We start from the raw sequence: 22,065 nt of genomic DNA, 5'->3' as shown, positions 1-22,065 counted from the left end.
CTTCCACTAGCTCCAGGCTTTCGTGTACTGGAGCCCAGAACCGGTCGCGGGAGCTGTTTCCGTACACAAGCCGCTCCTGTCACCCCGCCAGCCCCAGGCCCGCCGCTCGCAAGGCGCTACCAGGTCGCCACTCCTTCCGTGGCCAGCACCAGCGGCTCCTTGCTCTGGCTCCGGCTGTTGTAAGCCACGATCCCGCTGTCGCAGCCCGCCGGAGGCGCCCACTGCCGCCGCGCCGAGCCCGAGCACCGCCGCGCCCCCGCCTGCCCCCGGCCGGCACCGGGGCCGGCACCGGGGCCGGCACCGGGAGCGAGGCTGAGGCCAAGGCCGCACCGCCAGGGCCGCCGCCGCCGCTCCGCGCAGCATGGCCCGCACGGTGCCCGGGCGGGGAGCGGGCACAACCCGCCGAGCCCGTGCGGGGAGAGCGGAGCCGCCGGCCGGGGCGCAGGAAGGGGCGGCCCTGCGGGCGGGGCCGGGGCCTGCGGGCGGGGCCGGGCTCCCCGGCCTCCCGCCGGGCCGCGGGGCCGCTCAGCTCTGCCCGGGCCGGGCTCCACCGCCTCCCGCCGGGCCGAGGGGCCGCTCAGCTCTGCCCGGGCCGGGCTCCGCCGCCTCCCGCCGGGCCGAGGGGCCGCTCAGCTCTGCCCGGGCCGGGCTCCGCCGCCTCCCGCCGGGTCCCGGGGCAGCGCCGCGGGCGCTCCCGGCGCGGTCTGGGAGCGGCGCTGTGCTGAGCTGTCGGTGCGGGCTCCGCTGGAACAGCGCGTACTAGCCTTGTGCTTCGGTATAACCCAGCGCGGCTTCTAAGCGAGGTGGTAAGGGCGATGTTTGTAGGAAATGTGCGACTAGCTTAGCAAAACGGTCCACACTGTGTTAAGTCAATTCGGTCACTTTGGCGAGTGAATCTATTTTTGAATTGCCTTTCAGGTCAGAATACGTCTGGCAGCCTGTTACAGCTCCTGAAAATAAAACATGGTGTGACATTCCCAAACCGGATAATAAATCAGAGTCTCAGAAAACACTTATGCACCCCCTGACTCCCACATACTTGTATAAAGTGTTACCTAACCTGGACATTTTCAAAAATGACAGCAAGTGTTGCCGGGTACTTGGTGAGGTACCCCGGCCTTTAGCCCAGCTGACTGTCAAGGTCTGCTTCCTCACTAGGGTTTTTTTTTTCTTTCAGAGAGAAATGGAGATTAACTGTCTGCGGTACCTTGAACCACTTGGGAAACTGTAAACTATTCAACTGGAGTGAGTAACAGTGTAATGGAACTGACATAAGGGACCAAAAGTATTTTTGAACTAGTAACTTGTTTCCAAAAGTCACTGTGAGGAGGTACCAAGGAAACAAGTGAGAATTCCACAGCTTATAATCACAAAGATGATGAGACGGATGGAACAGCTCTCCTGTGAAGACAGGCTGAGGGAGCTGGGGTTGTTCACCCTGCAAAAGGCTCCAGGGAGACCTCACATCACCTTCCAGTACCTACAGTGGATTTTACAAAAGGGGGAGGGCAACTTTTTACATGTACAGATAGACAAGGGAGGAACAGTTTAGAACTGAGAGAGCAGTGATTTAGATAGATGCTAGGAAGAGAAAAAAAATCCCCCCCCCAAAGTTTTTGTACCCATGCTTGGTAGATTGCTGTACCATTAATTTCCCCATTCTCTGTGAACCCACATCAATGCCAGGCTTTGCCAAGGAGTACTGCAGGTCTAGTGCCATCTTTAGGAAGCAGCCTCTTGGCATGTGTTGAAGTCAAGGCCCGTGAGCTCCAATTGTGCCACCCCTGCTCTTGTACAAGAAGAGAGAGTGAACTGCCAGTGCCAGCACGTTGTCTTTCCTGCTCCTGACTTCCTGATTGTTTCCTCCACACAATCCTCTAAACAGGCCGCTCAGGGCAGAGCCTTTTCAGGTCTCTCAGGCCACTGTATTACCTGCTAAAGCACCTTGCTGGCCTTTGGGAAGATGGTAATACTCTTCTGGATGCTGCAGGTCTGCCTGTGGTGAGCTGCCTCCCAGAAGTGTTTGTATTGTTTCCTCTTCTATCTGCCAGGGATTACTTTATGGATTTCTCCCATAAGTAATAAGATCATTTAAAATAATTGCTTTTACATAATACTTGATGTCTGTTTACATCTTATTTAATTTTAGAGCATATCAGATATAAAGCCCTACCAGTGACAAATGTTTCCTTTCTCTTTTAATAGGTACTTTCCATAGAATTTTTCATTTAACAATCTTAACTTTTTGATCAAATAAGAAACCTATTTTATGAGCTTGTTAATTTAAGACTACCTAGGATGAAATTCAAGATACTATCCAATAACCTTTGTAAATGTTTGCTTTATATGTTTCTCAGGAAGCTTCACAAGCCAATTATTTCAGCTTCCATAATGAGCTGTTTTTGATGTCTTGCTGTTCAACACACATCTAGTTAAGAGTTGTCATTAACTCTGTTGTCTTCTTTGTTCTGTGGGGTTCCAAGCACTTTGATAGAGTTCAAATCAATACTAAGTAACAATGGACTTTTCTAGACTTAATTTCCAGGTTTAGTTAATCATGGATGAAACTGCCAACAGATCAGAAGAATGCAAGAGCTTTTTCTTTCCCACTGGTTTCAGAAGGCTTAGTGTCTGTGCTAGCTAGACTGGCTTTTAGCATTTAGTCCCAAAACCGCTATTCCTACTGTAAAATATTATTTTCTGACAGTGGGAAAAGCCACAATTATTAAATACCTGAAACAAACAGCTATTAGCATTCACACTTGAGATTTAATGCACAGATACATCCAGTGGAACAGTGGAAAGTGTTCTTCAAGCACCGAAGTACAAAAATAACCTAATTTCAAATAAAAGCAAAACTAATCCTGGTGAATAAAACCCATAAATTATTCATGTTAAAAACACCAGCATTCTCAGAATCAACTGGTCTGTGGCTGTAAGCACACCTCCACTTTATGCCACCTATACTGCACCCTTACTCTTGCTCTGGGACACGTGCAAGGACACAACAGTCATCCACCAGAAAGGCAGTATAGCAGCAAAAGATTTTTTGCTTCCACCTGGAGTAGGAGATGCCATTGGAGGTTGCAAGCAGTTGGAGCCAAGGTACATATGATCAGTGCCAGGCCTGGGTGTGCTGTACTCCTGTTGCTTCCGTACTTGCCGAATAGCCAGGAGGAAATGTGATCTGCAGAGCAGCACAGCTCAGACTCACAGTCCCACTGCACGTCTGTCTGAGCTTCAGGTAAACTCTTGTTGTATTTAATACTGTCAGGTCATGTTCTTATGTTTTTCTTATGAGTCATTAAGGGTAAAACTTCCTTTAAAATAAAAACTGAAGCTCTATGGTAAAGGGGTGACTCCTGAACACCTTAGAAGGGATCTCTACATTTTCTGTTTCCCCTTTATCTGTGTTTGTAAGAAGGCAACATTTCCCTTCCATCCTTGATCAAGAAGGAAGTCTGTTAGAAGTACAGCTGTGTGTGCTGTCCACCAGCAGTGCTGGCAACGTCTCTGTGGTGGGCAGGGAGGATCTTTGGGAATTTTGGCTCACCTGTCTTCAGTATTTTCCAGTTTCCAGTCCCAGGAATACCAATAAGATTTGCCCCCAGAAGTAAGATCCCAGAGCTGTTTTGTATCATACATAAATAAAGCTAAAAACAATTTTCCATTTCCACTTATTATTAGGAGACACATGCTTTGTTTTACAGTTTTTCCCCTATTACTAAAGACGCTGCATTCTTTCTTCTAAAAAGTTCAACCATATCATCTTAGAATTGTTCACAGGGGAAAAAGGTTGCTTTTTCTGTGTTAACAAGAGCATGTTTCCAGTAACTGTGGCCTTTCTCATCAAGTTCTAGTTCAGAAACCCAGCAAAGAAAGCTGAACCTGAGAAAATATGGATGAGCTAAATCCACTTAGGTGGACTGAATTTCTGTTGGTGCTCTGTAGTAATCTGTAATTACAGGCACATTTTGACTTAACTTTCATGTTCCTGTTATGTTTACAAAATCTAGGTGCTTATTGGTTGGCTTCAGAATCTTGTTTAATTTTTAAAAGGACACTAAAAATTGCCTCAATCTTATTACAAATGCTTGGCTCAGAAATACTGTAAATGCTGAGTGGCCATTCCACCAAATATTCACAAGGTAAGAGTATGTTTTTATAAAAGATAAATAATCTTGAGAAACCTATTTGAAAAGAGTAATTCTGGGGACAGGCAGTAACACTGCAAAAGAAAATTCATTGGTGGGCATACACAACCAATTAAATTTTCTTGCTCTTACCAAAAATCTATTAAATTATAGCACCACCTACTACCTTCAGAATTTTTTTTAATGCCAGTGTAATGCTGTTTAAGCTCACAATGCTTTGGAAGTGCACCAGCACAGAAGGTGCAAGAAAAGTCAGCAGCCAGGAAACAAGTGTGAGAAGAGGCAAGGAGTGCAACTGCCTTGGGGCAAGCACAGGAGGAGATGAGGTGTACCCAGTGAAATACCTGCTTTCTTACTTGACTGATAAAAAAGGGAGAAGTTTAGAATGGCAGGCCAATTAGGTAGTTTCCAAATGCCAGTTAGGTAGGCATTTGGAAAGTTCAAAGTTCTTGAGCCTTTACTGGGAAGCAGAAAAAGGACAAACTCAACTAGATTTGTTTTCCAGATTTTAAAATCTATTCATCTGACATCATTTGGTGACATGAATAGGTATTTCTGGCCTAAATATCCATAAACAGTATATACTATCCAGGGCACAGCCAATACATAGTGCGTGTAAGGGTGAGCCATGATTCTGCTATTGCAAACCTCAGCTCTGCTCATATTGCATGTTAACTGTTTGTACATTTATTTCAAAACTTTTGACCACAAGCAAAATGAGCAGACTTGTAAAATTTTATTACCATCATCCACATAAGCATGAATTTAGCCTCATAAAGAATAAACAGACAAACAAGCAAGGAAAAAACCATCCAAGCATATGTAACTATAGAAGAGGGATTAAGCTATTAAATGGTGTGGAAACAGCAATTCATTAGCAGGAATAAACCCAGCTGATTTGTCTGTACCATAAAGTATAATGACAAATGATCAGAAGACACTATCTTTTCTAATAAACAGAGACACAGCTGTAATGATTAAATAGTATTTCATACAGCAATATTTAGCTAAAGCAGAGGAGAAAGGAGGCAGCCACAATTCTTTGTACCAGCTATGCAGTATATGCATTTGTGGAACGTTTGGAGGTTTGGGATTTTATGTTGCTCATATCAAGTATTCTGAACTTTGTGCTGATTAGCTGGAATAACCATAATGACTGCAACAACTATATTTACTAAAACATTTCTATTATATGAAGTATATTTTGCATATACACACATAGTATGTATATGACACAGTTGTTGTGCAAGTTGTTGATCTGGTTATAAGTTCCCTTGATTTCAATTGCTATGAGTTTAGATCTGCAGTAAGGCAACAGCTTCAAGAAACTTCTGAAAACATCAGATATTGAGATTCTAAATAAGAAAGATTTCTTACAAACAGAGCAAATGGACTAGGAAGCCAAAGGACTATAGATAGATAACTTTATTCTCCAGTCAAATATAGGAACTAACAAGAAAATGAAGCCCAGGAGTCTCTTCCTTCTTTGGCACATGACATTCACTTGTACTTGTGAATTCTTTTCAAGGGTAAGAAATGGACCCATAATGAGGTAAAGCAGAGATGGGCAATGGGCATCAGCTCTATACCTTCTAAAACTTTCCACTCTAGACATGTACACATACACCTGACTTGATTTGATCCTTCCTTCCCCCCTGCCCAGCTTCCTAAAACAATGGCTGACCTGCTGCTGAGCCTAGAGGGGGGTGCAAAGAATTGATATTTCTGGGTAGGGGTATATATTTAATTACAATATATATATATATATAACATATATAAAATATATATATAAATATATAAAAATAATATATATATAAATAATATATATAAATATATAAAATATATATATTTAATGTACAAAGCACTGAGTATCATCTTGAAGAGCTGTAAAAGAGGACCTTCAAAGTGGATATGAAATGCATTCTCAGGGGAGCTCAGTCCCTTCCTGTCCCAGGGACTTGTGCAAAGTCCCATGATGGTTTTCTCTCTGTCACTCTTCTAGCAACATATAAGAAACTAACAGAGGAGGATCTAGTAGACAGCACTGCTAAGAGCCAGATGATACTAAGCTCTCTAACCTCAGTTCATCCAAATTTGCTCAAACTTAGTAGGCTACCATTACACTTCAGCATTTCCTTTCCTATTTTTTTTTTGTTCCTGCTTAGTAAATTAGCAGGTACTTTTACAAACTCATTTCTTATATGTGTAATTACTTGTGTGTGTCTAGAATGATTATCTTTTTTGCAAGAATGACTCTTTTTAGGACTCACCTGTATTCTTTTCAGATGTCTTGCCTCTACTGAGCCATAATTATTGGCTTGGATTCTTACACTACCCAGGGGACTGTTAACTGCCTTTAATTGCTGACAGTGGCTCACCTGCTTGAAGGTGAGGGTGAAACAGGCTCTAACTACCAAATTGGTGCCAACAATCTGGAATAGGTATTCCCAGGCTACTGCTGCCAACTCCTTCTCTATACCACAGTAAACCAGAGCACACAGGTCCAGAAACACGGGCTCGGAGCACTGCCTTAGATGCCTTGGTGCTTCTAAGTTAAAAATCTGACATCGTGGGTATATGAGGTTTACTTCAGCAACTCATTTTTTTACAACAACTCATGGAAACAGGAAATGAGAAGAAGAAAATAACGGGAGAACTTACAGGCATCTTCAGAAAACAAGGAAGTGCCCTCTGACATCTGCCCGAAACAGCGGGTCGGTATCAGCTCAAAGTCTGGTCTATGGCACCGCCTCCACTCCTCAGAAAATATTTGGGTGCATGTCTCCCGCTGGAGAGAGGATACTGGAAGTACTGCTAACAGCTGCCTGTTCTTCCCTGAAAAGCCAGCTCTGGGCGTGCACGCACCCAGCTGAGCCCGCAGCAGGGGCTGAGAGGAGCCGGGCCGGGCGCCGCTCCCTGCAGCGAGCACAACCAGGGCCGCGCCGAGCAGCGACTGCTCCAGCGAGTCCGGCCGCTCACAAGGGATGACTCAGTCTCCCCTAAATTAGGGGATTGCCAGTGACGTCTGCGAAAAAAAAAAAAAAACATGAGGCAGAAAGCGCACGTTGTTTTGATTCAGCAGAGCTCGGTAGCTCTTTCCAGCCCCGCCTCCCCCGCTCCTCGCAGAGCCGGGCGCCCGCAGGCTCCGGGACACGGCAGCGACTCCGGCACAAAGGCAACGCCGACCGACAGCGGGGCTCCGCCGCGCGACCCCTGGGTCACTCCGGGCGCCCCTTCTGCTCCTCCTCGCCGGCCTCTCCGCCGGCAACCATGCGTGGCGGCCGTGTTCCGCCGCCGGCTTCCTCTACAACGCAGCCCCGGCGGCGTCCCCCGGGACCGTTCCCTCGCCACTGCGCGGGACCAGGCAGCCGCAGCAAACCCGCTCGGCCACGCTCCCGCCCTCCTTCCCTTTTCCTCCCCTCCCGCCTTCCAGCCAGCCTGCCTCGCGCAAGCGCAACCGCCCGGAGGCCGCTGGGAAACGTAGTCGCACTGCGTCCCTAACGACTCCATTTTAGCCCCTCGCCAGACGAACCGCGCATGCGCAATCCCGCCCCCTCCCCTCGGGCGTTACCGCCCCCTCTGCCGCGGCGCGCGGTATCCCGGGCAGCGGTGGCACAGCGGGGATTGGCTGAGGGCGCCGCGGGGCGGGACGCGAGGGGCGCGCTGATTGGCTGCGCCGGCTGTCAGGCGCCGCGGGGTGATGGATGCGGGTGCCCGCTGAGGAGGGAGGGACGAAACGTTCCCCGTTTCCCTTCGGCGGCCGGCGCCGCGCCGGGCACAGCCCTGGCCGCAGCGCGGGGTGGCGTCGCATGGTTCTCAGTGTTCCCCTCTCCTAGAAAAGGCCTCGGAGCCGCTCCATCCCGGGGCGAGCTGGCAGGAGGCGAGACTCCTCCAAAGTCCCGGTACCCTACCGCAAAAGCATTCACTTGCCCCCGCGATCCCCCAGTGTCCCCGCGGGCCGCTCGCCTCGCAGCCTCCGCACAACTTCACCGGAGCCTCCGCCTTCCCCGGGGCTTCCTTCACTCCACGCCCACGCCGGCCCTGCGCCGCCCGCCCCCTGGCTCGGCCCGCATCCCCGCCGCCTTCCCTCCCTCCCCAAACGTGAGTAAGGGAGGCGGGACGATGGATATGCGGAGGTTCCGGGCGGGGGAAGGGATTGAGTGTGTGCGGTGAGTGTGTGAGTGTGTGTGTGTCTGTGTGTGTGTGTACACAGCGCTGGGAGAGAGCGCATGCGCCTTGGCTGGCGGGGCCGAATGTTTCCCAAGTGTTTGAAACTGGTATTTGGGTTTTCCACGTTGGATCTAGCGCGGCGTATGGGAGCGAGGAGGCTGCGTTGATATCGCCGGGGAGCGGCGGCGGCGGCGGCGGTGAGGAGCAGAGCGGGGAAGGGGGGAGCGGAGGAGAAGCGGAGCAGAGCGGCGCTGGCGCAGGCAGAGGGGCTGCCGCTGCCTCTGACAGACACTTTGCAGAGCACATTTTGTTTCCAGATTGTTTCGGAGGAGCTGGTTTAAGCCCCCCTCTTTTCTCCTCCTCCTCCCTCCCTCCCCTCCCCACACACACACACAAATCCCTCTGATTGTTCTTACCACCTCCTTCGTGAATTACCCACAACGACAGCCATTCAATCAGCTGCTGCTGGCTGTAGGGGACTAGCGGAGGGTGTGTGTGTGTCTCTCTCTCCCTCTTTTTCACACAAGAGGAGTCAGATGTAGCTTCCCTCGGTTTTTTGGGGGGGAGCTACGGAGAGAGCTGGGCAGGGAGTGAGACCTTCATCGGGGTTACCGTCTTTGAAGGGAGCAGCACTTGCTCTCACACAGAGAGGTGTGGGGAAGGATTTTTGTTTCTCTGCCGGATGAAAATGTTGAGTCCTGCAAACGGAGACCAGCTTCACCTAGTGAACTATGTGGAGGATTATCTGGACTCCATCGAGTCTATGCCCTTCGATCTGCAGAGAAATGTCTCCTTGATGAGGGAAATTGACGCCAAATATCAAGGTAAGTGCTTTCTATATATGTGTGTGTCCGTGTGTGTGGTTCGGGGCTCAGGGGGGAAGGGTGTCTTTCTTTTCTTTAGAGCTGAGCCTCGGCTCCGTTTGCCCCTCTGCACCCCACAGGGATGGTAGTTTTATTTTTTGGAGGTAAAAGGAGAAAGAAAGCCGGGAGGAAAGATCCGAGGAGAGAGAGGGTACTGATCTGCAGCGTTAGCTCTTGTCATGGGGCGGAACAAAAGGTCTCCGGCTTTTCTTATTAAGCAAGGACTCTGCTTTTCTGTGTAAATTGCTGGCCAAGAAGGCGGGGGCAGGGAAGTGGGGTGTGCGGTGCACAAAGGGGGGCCGTCCCTGGCCGTGGGGCTGAGGTGGAAGGGTTTGGGGGTACGGAAGAAAGTGCTGGGTGGATAGAGGGGGAGAGATTACAGCACAACATTTAGGAATGTACAGTATTCATTATGGCTGTAGTAGGGGAGAGAGGCAGCTAGTGAAGGAGGGAGGGAAGGAGGGAGGGAGTAGAGGAGAGGGGGGTTAGTCGAGAGTGGGGGGCAGGGTGTGCTTTCTTGGCTGCCTCCTCGGTGGGTTTCGTTTCACCCGGTGAAACAGCCCCGCTCCGTGGGGCGGGGGGGCCGAGGGGGCAGGACCGGCGTGTGCGGTGTGAGTGGGGGGGACGGCACACACGGTCGCGTTTACGGCGGGGCTGAAGCTCCCCCTCCCCTCCCCGAGCTCGGGGCACGCCGTCCCTGTCCCCACGGGCGGAGGGAAGGAAGGGGAGGCCGGTTTGCGGGACTCGGGGCAGCTGTGTCACTTGGTCGCTGGCGTCCGCTCGGGAAGTGGGGGGGGGGAGGGGGTGGCCAATCTTTATTCTGTGCAGCAGGTAGCGGTGACAGCCGGGGTGCCGGGAGGGGGGACCCCGTCTCCCTGCCCGCGTCCCCGTCCCCGTCCATGTGGCCTTAGCGGCGGTAGGCAGCGAGTCCTGCCTGCCGTTGCCTCAGCCGCTCCTCAGGCAGCTCGCCATGAGAGCCCATCAGCTCCCGGGGGAAGGGTCCGGGGGAAACTTCCACCGGAGCCCGCGGGGGCTGTCGGGGGTGGGAGGAGAAGAAAAGGGCAGGGCGGACATCGCGCCCCATAAAACCACGTCCAGCGGGCACCTCCGCGCTGTGTTGGGAAGGGGCGTCCGTGCTCCTTTTATAGGTACCCCTCGTTAGCATATCTTTGTAGGCCACGCCCCTCGGGGGCGCTGATAGGGCGGGGGCGGCCCAGGGGCCGGCTTTGCCCCGCCTCCCCGCGCGGATTGGCTCCGGGGCCGGGCCGGGCCGTCTCGCGGCCTCGCCCCCTCGTGACGTTTCGAGAAGCAACTTTTCCGTGGGGTTGATTTGAATATCTCGGCCGGCCCCGGCCGGCGCGCTCTGATTGGCCGGGCTCGCGGCAGGGGGCGGGGCAGCCTCGGCCGTCCGGAGGGTGACTGACGTGTCCCGGCGTGGGGGGGGCGCCGCTATCCAGCCGCGCCTCGCTGGTGAATGGCCGGAGGGGGCGGGCGCGAGCGCCTCCCGCCCGCCGTGATTGGCCGCTGCTCCGCGTCAATCACTCGCTTGTTTCCCCGCGAGGATCTGCTCGCCCCGCTCGGGACCGCGGGGGCGGGGCCGCCCCGCCCCCCCCGCGCGCCCGGGAGCGCCGCGGGGCCGCCCCGGTTTCCTGCCCGAGAACAATGGCGGCTCCGTCACCTCCGGGGTGGCCCCGGGCGCCGCAGAGGGGCGGGGAGGGGGCCGGGCCCCCGCCCGTGTCCCGCTCGTCGTCCTTCCGCGCTGTCTCGGCCCCCGTGAGGCTGCGGAGCGAAGCGCCGCTTTCCCCAGATCGAGTGTGCGTTCGCCTGTCGCTCAGAGCGCAGCTTCCCGATCCCGCTGTGGCAGCTCGGAATTCCTGGAATAGCCGCGAGCGGGCTCCCGAGGCGGGCACCGCAGCCAGCCCCGGGCGCAGCACGGCCGCCCGAATGGCTCTGGGCGGCGGGCTGAGCGGATATCCCGGCTGTGCGGCAGCCCCGCCGCGTCTCGCATTGCGAACAGCCCAGCGCAGCCGCGCTGCCCCGGCAGCCGCACCGAGCCCTGCCCCAGCCGAACGCAACAGCGCCCAGCTCCACTCGCTGACTGTTCTGCGCTGTTCTTCACGGAGGATGCCCACCCACCAGATTCACATGGGTTAAACTGGTGACATCAGTCAAGTACCAAAGCTTAAAGCATAAAACTTCTGCATTTCAGCCACTGAAAATCAATAACTCTGCTTCTTCAGCCTCCCCGAATGTGGAATCTGCTGAAGGATCTTTTGGTGGCATCTTGGGTTTGGATTTCTTTTTGGTATTTTTTTTTATTGTTGCTTTCTTTTGACTTTTTTTGTAGGTCAAAAAACATAAACAAGCCCACCAGTTGCTTAAAATGGTTAATAACATTTTATGCTGATTTGGTCAGGTAGGTTGTGCTGCAGAAGCAGCTGACAGGTTGTGTTTAACCAATGTGTGAAGAACAAGCTGCGGCTTTAAAATCTGAAGTAAAGCTTCCATAATATTTCCATATCTTCACTGGAAATCATGTGTCTTTAAAAACTCTGTCCAGGAAAGAAAAAACCTAAACCACGGGGTAACTCTTGGTTTGCATATGTGTCACATTCTCCTATTAATAAATAAGTAAGTAAATAAATTAATAAATACAAGTTTAAAAAAGTTTTGGTAATGCTATTTGCATGTGTGAGAGATCCTGGTTTCTGTTACATGAATTGAGGTCAGATTTTATATCCCAGTGTATCTTGCTTCTCTAAGATAGACTTCTAACCTGTGAGAAAGGGAAAATTCAGAGAAGAACAGAGATTCAGGAAAAACATTCCATATGTTTTTGAGGACTTAATATGGAGTGCTGAGTGTCCCATATGCTGTAGTTGATTTGTGTATCACAATGAAACTCAAAAACATCTTCTTAAAAATAGGTTTCCATAGTCATTCTTAAAACCTTAGATATTTGGTGTATTGTTGTTTTTTGTAAACTGCTAGAACAATCCTTGAGGTGCAATTCAGATGTAACGTATTTTAAAGCAGAAGCTCTAGCTACTGCCATTGTTGTCTATCATCTTCAATGTTATCCTTCAACTTCACCTCCTGCTTTGCAGTAAATATTTAATGAAGATAATGTTTTTGTGTTTTAACATGTATTTTACAGAAACACAGAAAGTATAGGTAGGAAATAATCTAAGCATCCTGTATATTGTAATCCTGATTCTGCAATCAAGGAATTTATGTGGCCTCATATTTTCAGCAGAAATAGCTTGACAGTATTGGATGAAATAGCTTTGGGTCCAGACCACGTATTTGGTGGTTCTGCATCTCCTGTCAAATAACCCAGCAACATGCTTCTACACTGGCTTGTGCTTTTTTTCTGTCCCTCTCTCTTTATCTCACTCTGTCATTCACTGAAAATATTAATGTTGTTACACAGAAAATGCCCATTAATTTCCCCTCTACTTTTGCAGTTAACCTTGTAACTTTTGTTACATTTGTATTGGTTTAGTTAGTTACTTTTAATTACTGAAAAGTTTAAAGAGAAATATTATCAACATACATAAACATTTATTTAGTCACTATTTTCTTCTAAATCAGTATTTGCATTCCATTCCTGTGGGACCAACTAGAACAAAAGTAGTCCAGTGGAGCTATGAGCTGCTTGTCAGATATGAGCTTCAGGGAATCTGTCTTTGATCAGTGCTGTATGTTGCAAGAAGTTGTTGCTGTGTGGAAGGAAAAATGGGAGGTTTTGTTTTGCCATTCTCCCTGTCAAAAATATTTACAGTTTTTATTTCTTCTTTGCAGAGATTCTGAAGGATCTGGATGATTACTATGAAAAATTTAAACGGGAGACAGATGCTGTGCAGAAGAGGAGAATGTTGCACTGCATACAGAGAGCCTTGATTCGGAGTCAGGAACTGGGGGACGAGAAGATCCAAATTGTCAGTCAGATGGTGGAGCTTGTTGAGAACAGAACAAGGCAAGTGGACAGCCACGTGGAACTGTTTGAGACTTGTCAAGAGACTAATGACACCACAGGAAACAGCGGGAAAGGCAGCCAGGATAAGTCAAAGAATGAGACAATCTCACAGGCTGAAAAGCCCAACAACAAGAGATCGAGGAGGCAGAGGAATAATGAGAATCGAGAAAATGCCTCAAATAATCATGATCATGATGACATCACCTCAGGAACACCAAAGGAGAAGAAAGCAAAAACATCCAAGAAGAAGAAACGATCCAAGGCTAAAGCAGAGCGGGAAGCTTCTCCCCCTGACCTTCCTATTGACCCTAATGAGCCAACATACTGCTTGTGCAACCAAGTCTCCTATGGAGAAATGATTGGATGTGATAATGATGAGTGCCCCATTGAATGGTTTCACTTCTCTTGTGTGGGACTCAACCATAAACCAAAGGGCAAATGGTACTGCCCCAAATGTAGAGGAGAAAACGAGAAAACTATGGACAAGGCATTGGAGAAATCTAAAAAAGAAAGGGCATACAATAGGTAGTTTGTAGTCTTTTCATAGTGAAGGAAATAACCCACCAAACCAGTGTATTTATTGTCAGTGTCACCTTTGTTGAGGTGAAAGGATTGTAAAATGTATATTTTTAAAGGAGGTTTAAAACTGAACCATTCCTGTTACAGGGACGGCAATAAGAAATTTTGATTTTCATTTGGTAAGCTGTAACAAGAATGTGGTCTGTGGACCAATGTATTCCAAAAGTAAAATTATAAGAATATTCGGACATTTCTTAAAAGATAAATTAATTATTTTCTTTATTTTTTCTTTTTTTCTTTTTTTAGTGCTGGTAGCACTCTACCCATTAAAATTTTGACATGTATCTCTGAAATGTAATTTTGTTTTTTTTTTTTTTAAAGAAAAATGTTATTTACCTTTTGAGCAAAATTGTTAAATAGTTTAACCACCTGACTGTATCTGAATAAAGCTGCAATACATTGCAAACGTAATTTCTTCTGGTGGTAAGCAAGGGCAAACAAAAGGAGGGTAAAATTTGGTTCCTGCTACAAAGTGTCAGTATAACAGTTCAATAGCAAATGTTTAAATAGGCTTAGAGGATTATTTTTTAAAACAAAAAGTTAATGGTTAAATTTTAAACAACAAATATTTTATATGCTGGCCAGGTACCACAAAGGCCATTTTAAAATGATTGAATATGTTTTATATTTAACCTGGAAGTGGTTTAGTAATGAGACATAACATAAATGAAGCTTTATACTGTCACAGATAGTGGTGTAGCAATCCTTAATTTGTTTAAGTTGTATAAATGTACATTTTAAGTGGAGTTGCACTTACTGTATTATACTTGGAAATGCAGCCAAATGCCATTGTGTAACCAATGTGCATTTCCTGCTGTATGTATGAAAATTGTACAGATGTGATACTAAGAAATAAATGAAATGACTTTGACAGTTTGCTTCTTTAGCAATCTTGTTTAATGATCATTCATATAGCTCAAAAAACCAAGAAATTCATCTTAAACCTCAGCAGATCCAGCAAGCTGCTGCTGGGAACCCCAAAACTGTTGTAGTGGTAACCAAATTACAGTTCTGATCATGAATCTTCATAGAGCATATGGCCAGCCTAGGTCGTAGGAAAGCCAAAATAGCATTTAACTTTTCATCCAAATCTCTTCATTCTGTGCTTGCAGTCATTCCCAGACCCAGGCATTTATCTGAAAATCAATAGTACAGAGCTGGTCTTGTTCAGTTGTTTTAATGCTTTTTTCACTGTAGGTGTAAAAGGCTCCATGTTTGTTATTGGGATCTTCTGCATTTTGGCATTTTCAAAGTTTTACTGCAGCTGTTCCAGGGCAGGCCATTTTATTCTTCATGGTCACCCCATACAGAAATGCACTTGCTGTGACCCAGGTGCTATGACAGGTATCCAGAGCTCTCTCTTCCCCTGGTCAGGCAGTTTCCTTCACTGGCAGCTGCAGGGGCCAGCATTCTGGCTGAGCAGATTTCATCTCCCTGTCACCCTGCAGGCCTTCATCCAGGTGAGAGGGGAACAGCAGGAAGGCCATGGAAGTGAGGGCTGTGAAATGCAATGGATCAGGCAAGACTCACATAAAAGGATGGGAGCCTGGAGTTGTTTTTTTTTTCTTTAAAGAACAAAGCCTTCTCTGTGTGTAATGGTGAAGTTTTGGTTCCTGAACAGTGGAACCATGCCACTGAAATGATGCCTTTTCCCCCCATGTATTCCAGAAAATCCTTCTGTAGGAAGTAAGGTTTTGGATGTAGCTGAACACAAGACAGCTGATGGGGTTCAGTGTTCTCTAAAGATATACTGACAGGCCCCAAAATGCACTGCATCATCTTGCATGGATATTCCCTGCCACACAGACATGCTCACAGTGACGAGCAGTCCTGTTTCACTTCTAAATAGGTGCACTGTGTGCATCTGAATTCATGTTTCCAGTCCCTACAGACTGTCACACTGAGCCACCTCTGCCCAAGGCAAGTGCCTGCTCCAAACCAGTCTCCTGTCCTGAGGTGGTTTAGTGTTGGTGTGTAATTTTTATACTCTCTTACCCTTCCTTCTCCTTTCATCTTTTCTCTAAAGCCTTCTGATTTTCCATTCTCCCTACACACTTACCAGTCTTTCTCACTCCTCTCTCCCTCCACCTGCTGTTGTTGTGGCTGATGCTGATGTTTCTGGTCGTTTCTGCCTCAGCTGTTCTCCCACCAGCCTGTGCTGAGAACATCAATACTTAGCAGCAGGATTGTACTAGCAAAACCCCAGTGAAACTTTATATAGGAACTGGTACAGGCAAGGTTTCAAACCCAGCCTTTTTCACAAAATGTCTGCATTGATTCTGAGAGGTATTCTGAGTGTGAAAAGCCAGAAGGAAACACCAAAAATGCGAAAGCGGATTGTAAGAATGTTCAGCTATAGATGGATCAGTAGAGGCATATTTACACTGCCCTTGGTCTCCCATTTGTCAGTCTTTGGCTGGAGACAGCTGCTGATCTGTAAAGCAGTTTGGAGTTCACGTCCCTTTCCACATTTTTCCCAGGCTTGTGTTCCCCTCCCATCTCACCTGGGGCAGGCTGCAGCAGTGTTGTGCTCCCTGGCCCTGGGGCTGAGTGGGCTGGCAGGGACAGCCTGGCAGGTCTGGCTTCAGTCGATGGGCACGATTAGTTGGATGCAAGGGACTCTGCAGTGGCACTGAGCTCTTTGTTGGTGGAAGTGGAGCCATCTTGTGTTATACTGACACTCTGCCAAGTGCTGCGGACTGTGCAAACTTTGTCCTGGCTTTGGTACTTTGTCTAAAATGCTGCCTTTGTTATTGGCAGTGAATTTAATGGCCACCAGAAACTTCCATCTTTTGAGACAATTTTTGTTATTTCTGCGTGACAGATCAGCTACTTTGCAAGCTTCCTTGTTTTGCTCAGCAGAGTGATTTGGGGAGATCATCTGTCCAGTTTGAGAAAACATGTGACTCTCTTGGTGACCCTTTCCCACTGAGGCTGCCAGCAAAAGGTTTGAGTGAGAGGGAGGCTCTTCTAGGAGCTGAACTAAGGCTTCATCTCCATTTCCCATGGGTTAGTAAACAGCTCTCAAGTGGTACAGCATTAATGCAAAATATAAAAATCACTGGGTGTTTGCTGGGGAGGAAGTCACAGCAGCAGGAGTCACATACTTCTGAAACTTCTCATTGAAATAATTCAAGCAGCTGTAATTGCTGCTCTTCTGTGTGGTGGGGGCAGCAGGTACGTCTGTATTGTGTTGCTGAGCCCTTGAGCTGATGATAAAGTCCTTCCAGCTACTGAAAAGCACTGATTCAACACTCAAGGGAGCTGACAGCAGCCCTTGCCCTGAGTCGTCCCTGTCCTCGGCAGCAGATTTGTTGTGCAGTGGGGCAGCTGGCAGTGCAGAACGGGTGCCGGAGGCATGAGCTGGGAAGCAAAAGGCATCAGTCAGGGAGCCCTTTGGGTGCTATGTCAGCTCCAATTGCAGAGTGTTCCCAGCAAGTTGAGGAGAGAGCGAGAACCACTGCAAGCCTGAACCAGCAGAGCATCAGTTTCAACAATTACACCATCTGAAAGCATCCCAATCGAGCAGAACTACTGTCTCCATTGAGCAGCAGCAACCCTGACCATGCGTATCATTAGGTTTAAATTGGTTTCTTACTAATTAAGAACAGTTGCTGATAACCTGTATCCTAATTTCTTGGAGCAGAATAAATACAATCAAATTGGACTGCTCTACTGGTTTATTTTTCGTAGGGCATTTTTAGTTAATCTTTTAAATTGTAATGACAGTCAAAGAGATAAAAAACACTATAAACTGTTTCAAAGAATATCATAAAAAAAATCTGTAAGAGAAATGCTTCAAAACAATATCTTTGTAGTGAATTCTGTTGTTTTAGTTAGATTTATCATCATTCTCATGGCCTATTTGCTATATGTACATAACTCACCCCCCACACTTATGCAGGAATTGCTCAAAAGAGCTAATAATTTCTGAGTATGAGAAGTAGTGTGAGCAAAAGTAGTGTGAATATCAAAAGAGTAATGTGAGTACTGTAATGTCAAAAAATAATCAAGCTAATAATGATCTATGAAGTTTCCTACCTTCCCAGCTGTTACTGAAGTCCCGAACATAACAAGCAGGAGGAATGACACAGTAAGGAAGAGCAGCAGAGCAAATGCAGTATGTATAGGAAATGCTGAAAACAGTATTAATGTTTTCTCCCGAGTTTAGGATTACATTTCCAAGATTACTTTTCCCAGTAAGCATTTACTTTTGTTGGTAGTTAAAGGAAAATCAAAGAAATCTCTGTCCTGTCTCACAGCAGAAAAGCTGCATTAGTTGCCAGGAAGTTACAGGGGGGGCTGGTGGCATTCCCACAACTGCAGCCAGGATTCCCAGGTTAAGCTTTTCCTTCTGTTCACTTTATAAACAGCTTGCCAATGGTGGAAGGAGAAGAAAGGTGGGTGATACCAAACTTTTAAAAGCAGGCACCTGTATTTAAATTTCCAGCTCTTCCTTGAGAATTGTAGGTTAACTTTGTGTCTTAAGGTCCCGCATTGGGTCTGGGTGAGATGGAGCTCAGCCCTCACAGTGCTGTGTGTTGCATGGGGAGCTAGAAAGGAGCTGATAACACTCCAGAGTTTTGGCTGCTGCTGAGCAGGGCTGGCACAGCCTCGGTGCTCTCTCTCCAACATTTCTGCCCCCACATCAGTAGGCTGGCAGGGGGCAAGGTCTTGGGAGGGGACACAGCTAGGCCAGCTGATCCAAACTGACCAAAGGAATATTCCATACCATATGACGTCTGCTCGGATATAAAAGCTGGGAAAAGGAAGAGGAAGTGGGGAACATTTGTTACAACATTTGCCTTCCAGAGCAACTGCTGTGTGTCCTCAAGCCCTGCTTCCCAGGAAGTGACCGGACATCACTCGCTCATGGGAAGTAGAAAATAATATCTTTGGACATTTTTCCTTTGCTTGTGCATGCACAACCTTTCACTTTTGCTTTGCTGACCTGCCTTATCTCTACCTACAGGTTGTCTTCTGTCTGATTTTTCTCTCCCCTGTCCAGCAGAGAAGGGGAAGTGATAGAGCAGCTTGGTGGGCACCTGGCATCCAGCCCAGGTCAGCCCACCACAGCCCCTTTTGGTGCCTGATGAGGGGGTGAGACAACAGCATCCTGTATATATATTGCAGGCTGTAGCAGCATTAATCACCCAGCAGCGAGCTCCTGTGCGGAACGCGGTTTGTCAGCTGCACTGCTTATCTCTTTATTTTGCTGAGTTTGGGAACATGTTAATACAAACAATGGCTCTGTGCTTTTCCCTGGCATTGATGGCCTTGCTGTGCTGGGGGAGCTATCTTGTGGAGACAATGAGGGAATACATCTCTCTCTTCCTACCCGGGATTGATGCGGATTCTTTTATTATGCAGGCTCCAGCAGTCCTTGTTCATCCTTACATGATCTGTTTAATTAGTACTGTAAGCATATCATGGAGTTTGTGGAATCTGATGTCATGGTGGTGCACGAGAAAACAAATTTTGGGTGAGGTGGTATCAAAACACTCCCTGAAGAAGTCAGTTCCTGGGTGGCAGGGAGTGTGGAAGGATTTGGGCAGGTTCCTAGGGCGGTTATCACCTCCCATTGCCTGGGAGTTCACACCTGAGCAGATAATGAACCCTGACAAGCTGACCCGGCAGCTGATAGAGGGGTGCCTTGCCCAGCCCAGTGAAAACCAGCAGCTGCTCGCCCTGTGCTGGGGCCTGGCCTGTGCCTACCGAGCCACAGCTCAGCACTCTCAGAGGACTGTCACTGAGGCAGGGACACAAACTGTGCGTGAGGTCAGGATGGCTGAGACAGGGACCCAGACCACAGCAACCGCTGAAACTGCCCCTGCAATGGAAAAGAAAATCTGGGCAAGGAGAGCTGCAGGTCCTTATTGTCAATTAGAAAGTGAGGAAGAAGAAGAAGAAAAAAAAGAAGAGGAAGAAGAAGAAGAAAAAGAAAAGGAGGAAGAAAAAGAAAAGGAAGAAAAGGAAGAAAAAGAAGGACAAGAAGAAAAAGGAGAAAAAGAAAAGGAAGAAAAAGAAGGACAAGAAGAAAAAGAAGAAAAAGAAAAGGAAGAAAAAGAAGAAAAAGAAGGACAAGAAGAAGAAGAAAAAGAAGAAAAAGAAAGGGAAGAAAAAAAAAAAAAAAAAAAAAAAGAAAAAAAACGAAAAAAAAAAGAAAAGAGAGAAAAGGGAAAAGAAGAAGAAAAAGGAAAAGAAGAAGAAAAAGAAAGGGAAGAAAAAAAACAAAAAGAAGAAAAAGAAGAAAAAGGAAAAGAAAAAAAGAAAGAGAAGAAAAGGAAAAGAAGAAAAAGGAAAAGAAGAAGAAAAAGGAAAAGGAAAAGAAGAAAAAGAAGAAGAAGAAGACAAGGAAAAAGAGGAAGAAGAAGAATCATCAGGAAAGGAGAGGTCTGATCAAGAAACCAGTCCTTCAACAAATCAGTTAAAGGAAGGAGTGAAAGAATTCAAAGAGGAAGCAGAAATTACCCAGTCTCTGACATCCTCAGAACTTCAAGACTTGCGGAAAAATTACAGGCGCCAGCCAGGTGAGCAGATTTCTGCCTGGCTGCTTAGGTGCTGGAATTGTGGGGCTGATGGTCACCTGCTGGGAGGTGGGGAAGCCCAGCAGCTGGGATCCCTTGCTAGAGATCGGGGAATTGATAGAGGAATTGGAAAAGAGACAGCAGTTTGCAGTCTCTGGAGACGACTCCTCTCAAGTGTGAAGGCAAGACATCCATTTAAAGAAGATCTTGTGAACTCCCCAGGAAAGTGGACCACTGCAGATGAAGGTATCCAGTACCTGAGAGAATTAGCAGTGCTGGAAGTCATCTATGGTGATGTAAAAAATGATAACATCTCTAAAGATCCAGGGGACGTCCCTTGCACAAGGGCCATGTGGAGGAAGGTGATTCAAAGTGCCCCTGCATCATATTCTAACCGGTTGGCAGCAATGTATTACCCAGAAATGGAGATACCAGCTGTAGGGAGAGCATCTTTTTGGCTCCAAAACTTAGAAGAAACTCTTTCTACCTCCTCATCCCTACAGGCCAGCACCTCAGCTGTCAAGAGTAGTCCAAGAAATCAGTCTTCTCCTGCCCTGATCAGAGCGAAAGAGAGCCCCAGACACATGACACGTGGTGCTCTGTGGTTCTTTCTGTGTGATCAGGGGGAAGACATGAGGAAGTGGGATGGTGAGCCCACCTTTAAGCTGGAAGCCCGTGCCCGTGAACTGAGAGAGAAGAGGGCTGGGAAAGAAGAGAGCTGTGAGATAAGAGAGAAGGAGCCATCCAACAAAGCTGTCAGTGTAGTTTCTGCAGACACAAGACAACTACCAGCAGCCTCCCAGACATAGAAGAACTGACATCACCTCTCTTGATCCTGGCGAGGGCACTTCTGGTCTGGCACTGTGAGGGGCAGACAGTGAATGCTCTAATCAGGAAAAAGAATAGAGTGTCCCTCCCTTCTGCCAGGAGGAGGAAAGGGATGACTGGATGTATTGGATTTGATAGCCTGGCACATCAGACCCACAGAAGCATGTAAGGCTTTGGTAGATACTGGTGCATAGTGTATGCTTGTGCCATTGGGGTACAGGGGCTCAGAACCCACCTGGATCTCTGGATTGACATGGGGATGCCAAGAATCGTCTGTTTTGGAAGCTGAAGGGAGCTGAGCAGGGGACAAGTGGGAAAAGTGCCCCATTGTGACTGGCCTAGAGGCCCCTGGTATCCTTGGACCTGGCTGTCTCAGGAAAGGGTACTTCAAGGACCTAAAGGGGTACCAATGGCCTTTTGGTGTAGCTACTGTGAATACAGAGATCAAGCAGTTATCCACCCCAAGCAGCCTCAGAACATCCTTTCCTGGTAGGATTGCTGCAAGGTGAAGAGCAGCAGGTGCCAATTGCTACCAAGACAGTGCATCAGCAGCAATATCACACGGAGGTTCCCTGGCTGATCAGAGCTGATTCATCAGCTGGAGAACCAAGGAGTCATCAGCAAGACTCATTCCCCTTGTAACAGTCCCATAAGGCCACTGCAAAAGTCTGATGGAGGATGGAGTTGGCATAGGCTATCATGGCCTAAATGAAGTCACAGCACCCCTGAGTGCTGCTGAATCAAACATGTCAGAACTCCAGTGTGAAGAGTGAGAGAAATAAACCTGGAATCGACTGCCCCAGGGGGTGGAAACACAGTCCTATGATCTTTCATGGGTGTATCACATCCCTTATCAGCCACAAGCCTCTGGAAAGACTGGGAGGTGGAATGGCCAGCTGAAGACTATGTTGGGAGTTGCTGGGCAATGGGGCATGGAAGAATTGGGATGCAAATTTAGCAGAAGC

The 22,065-nt window shown here is 47.9% G+C and overlaps 2 protein-coding genes across 6 annotated transcripts in view; one reads left to right on the top strand and one right to left on the bottom strand.

Annotated features, from left to right (window-relative positions):
- Positions 1-7,021, bottom strand: part of CARS2 (cysteinyl-tRNA synthetase 2, mitochondrial) — a 42,743-nt gene extending 35,722 nt beyond the window's left edge. For 3 of the 4 annotated variants that reach the window (XM_079324640.1, XM_079324643.1, XM_079324642.1), the window contains exon 1: positions 121-203. The gene's annotated coding sequence lies outside the window, so the exon portion shown is untranslated. Of the gene's footprint in view, positions 1-120; positions 204-6,815 lie in introns of those variants that run through there. The other variant, XM_079324641.1, reaches the window with a different exon arrangement.
- A 562-nt stretch (positions 7,022-7,583) lies between these two features.
- On the top strand, positions 7,584-14,616 carry ING1 (inhibitor of growth family member 1). 2 transcript variants are annotated; one of them, XM_079304951.1, is made up of 3 exons: positions 7,584-8,255; positions 8,460-9,148; positions 12,992-14,616. In XM_079304951.1, exons 2-3 carry the CDS (start codon positions 9,007-9,009, stop codon positions 13,693-13,695), a joined length of 846 nt encoding a protein of 281 aa, XP_079161077.1. In that variant the 5' UTR covers positions 7,584-8,255; positions 8,460-9,006; the 3' UTR covers positions 13,696-14,616. The 2 variants fall into 2 exon arrangements, with proteins under 2 accessions (XP_079161077.1, XP_079161078.1); XM_079304952.1 differs by lacking the exons at positions 7,584-8,255; positions 8,460-9,148 and adding an exon at positions 11,573-11,818.
- The last annotated feature ends 7,449 nt before the right edge of the window (positions 14,617-22,065 follow it).

This window comes from Erithacus rubecula (assembly GCF_903797595.1).
Source record: "Erithacus rubecula genome assembly, chromosome: 1".
Classification (NCBI taxonomy): Eukaryota; Metazoa; Chordata; class Aves; order Passeriformes; family Muscicapidae; genus Erithacus; species Erithacus rubecula.
This window is presented reverse-complemented; position numbering and strand designations above follow the sequence as displayed.

Excerpts from the sequence above, each read along its gene's own strand:
- ING1 (XM_079304951.1), top strand. The coding sequence starts at position 9,007 with ATGAAAATGTTGAGTCCTGCAAACGGAGACCAGCTTCACCTAGTGAAC. Across the intron at positions 9,149-12,991 it reads AATTGACGCCAAATATCAAG|AGATTCTGAAGGATCTGGAT; the intron begins GTAAGTGCTTTC and ends TCTTCTTTGCAG.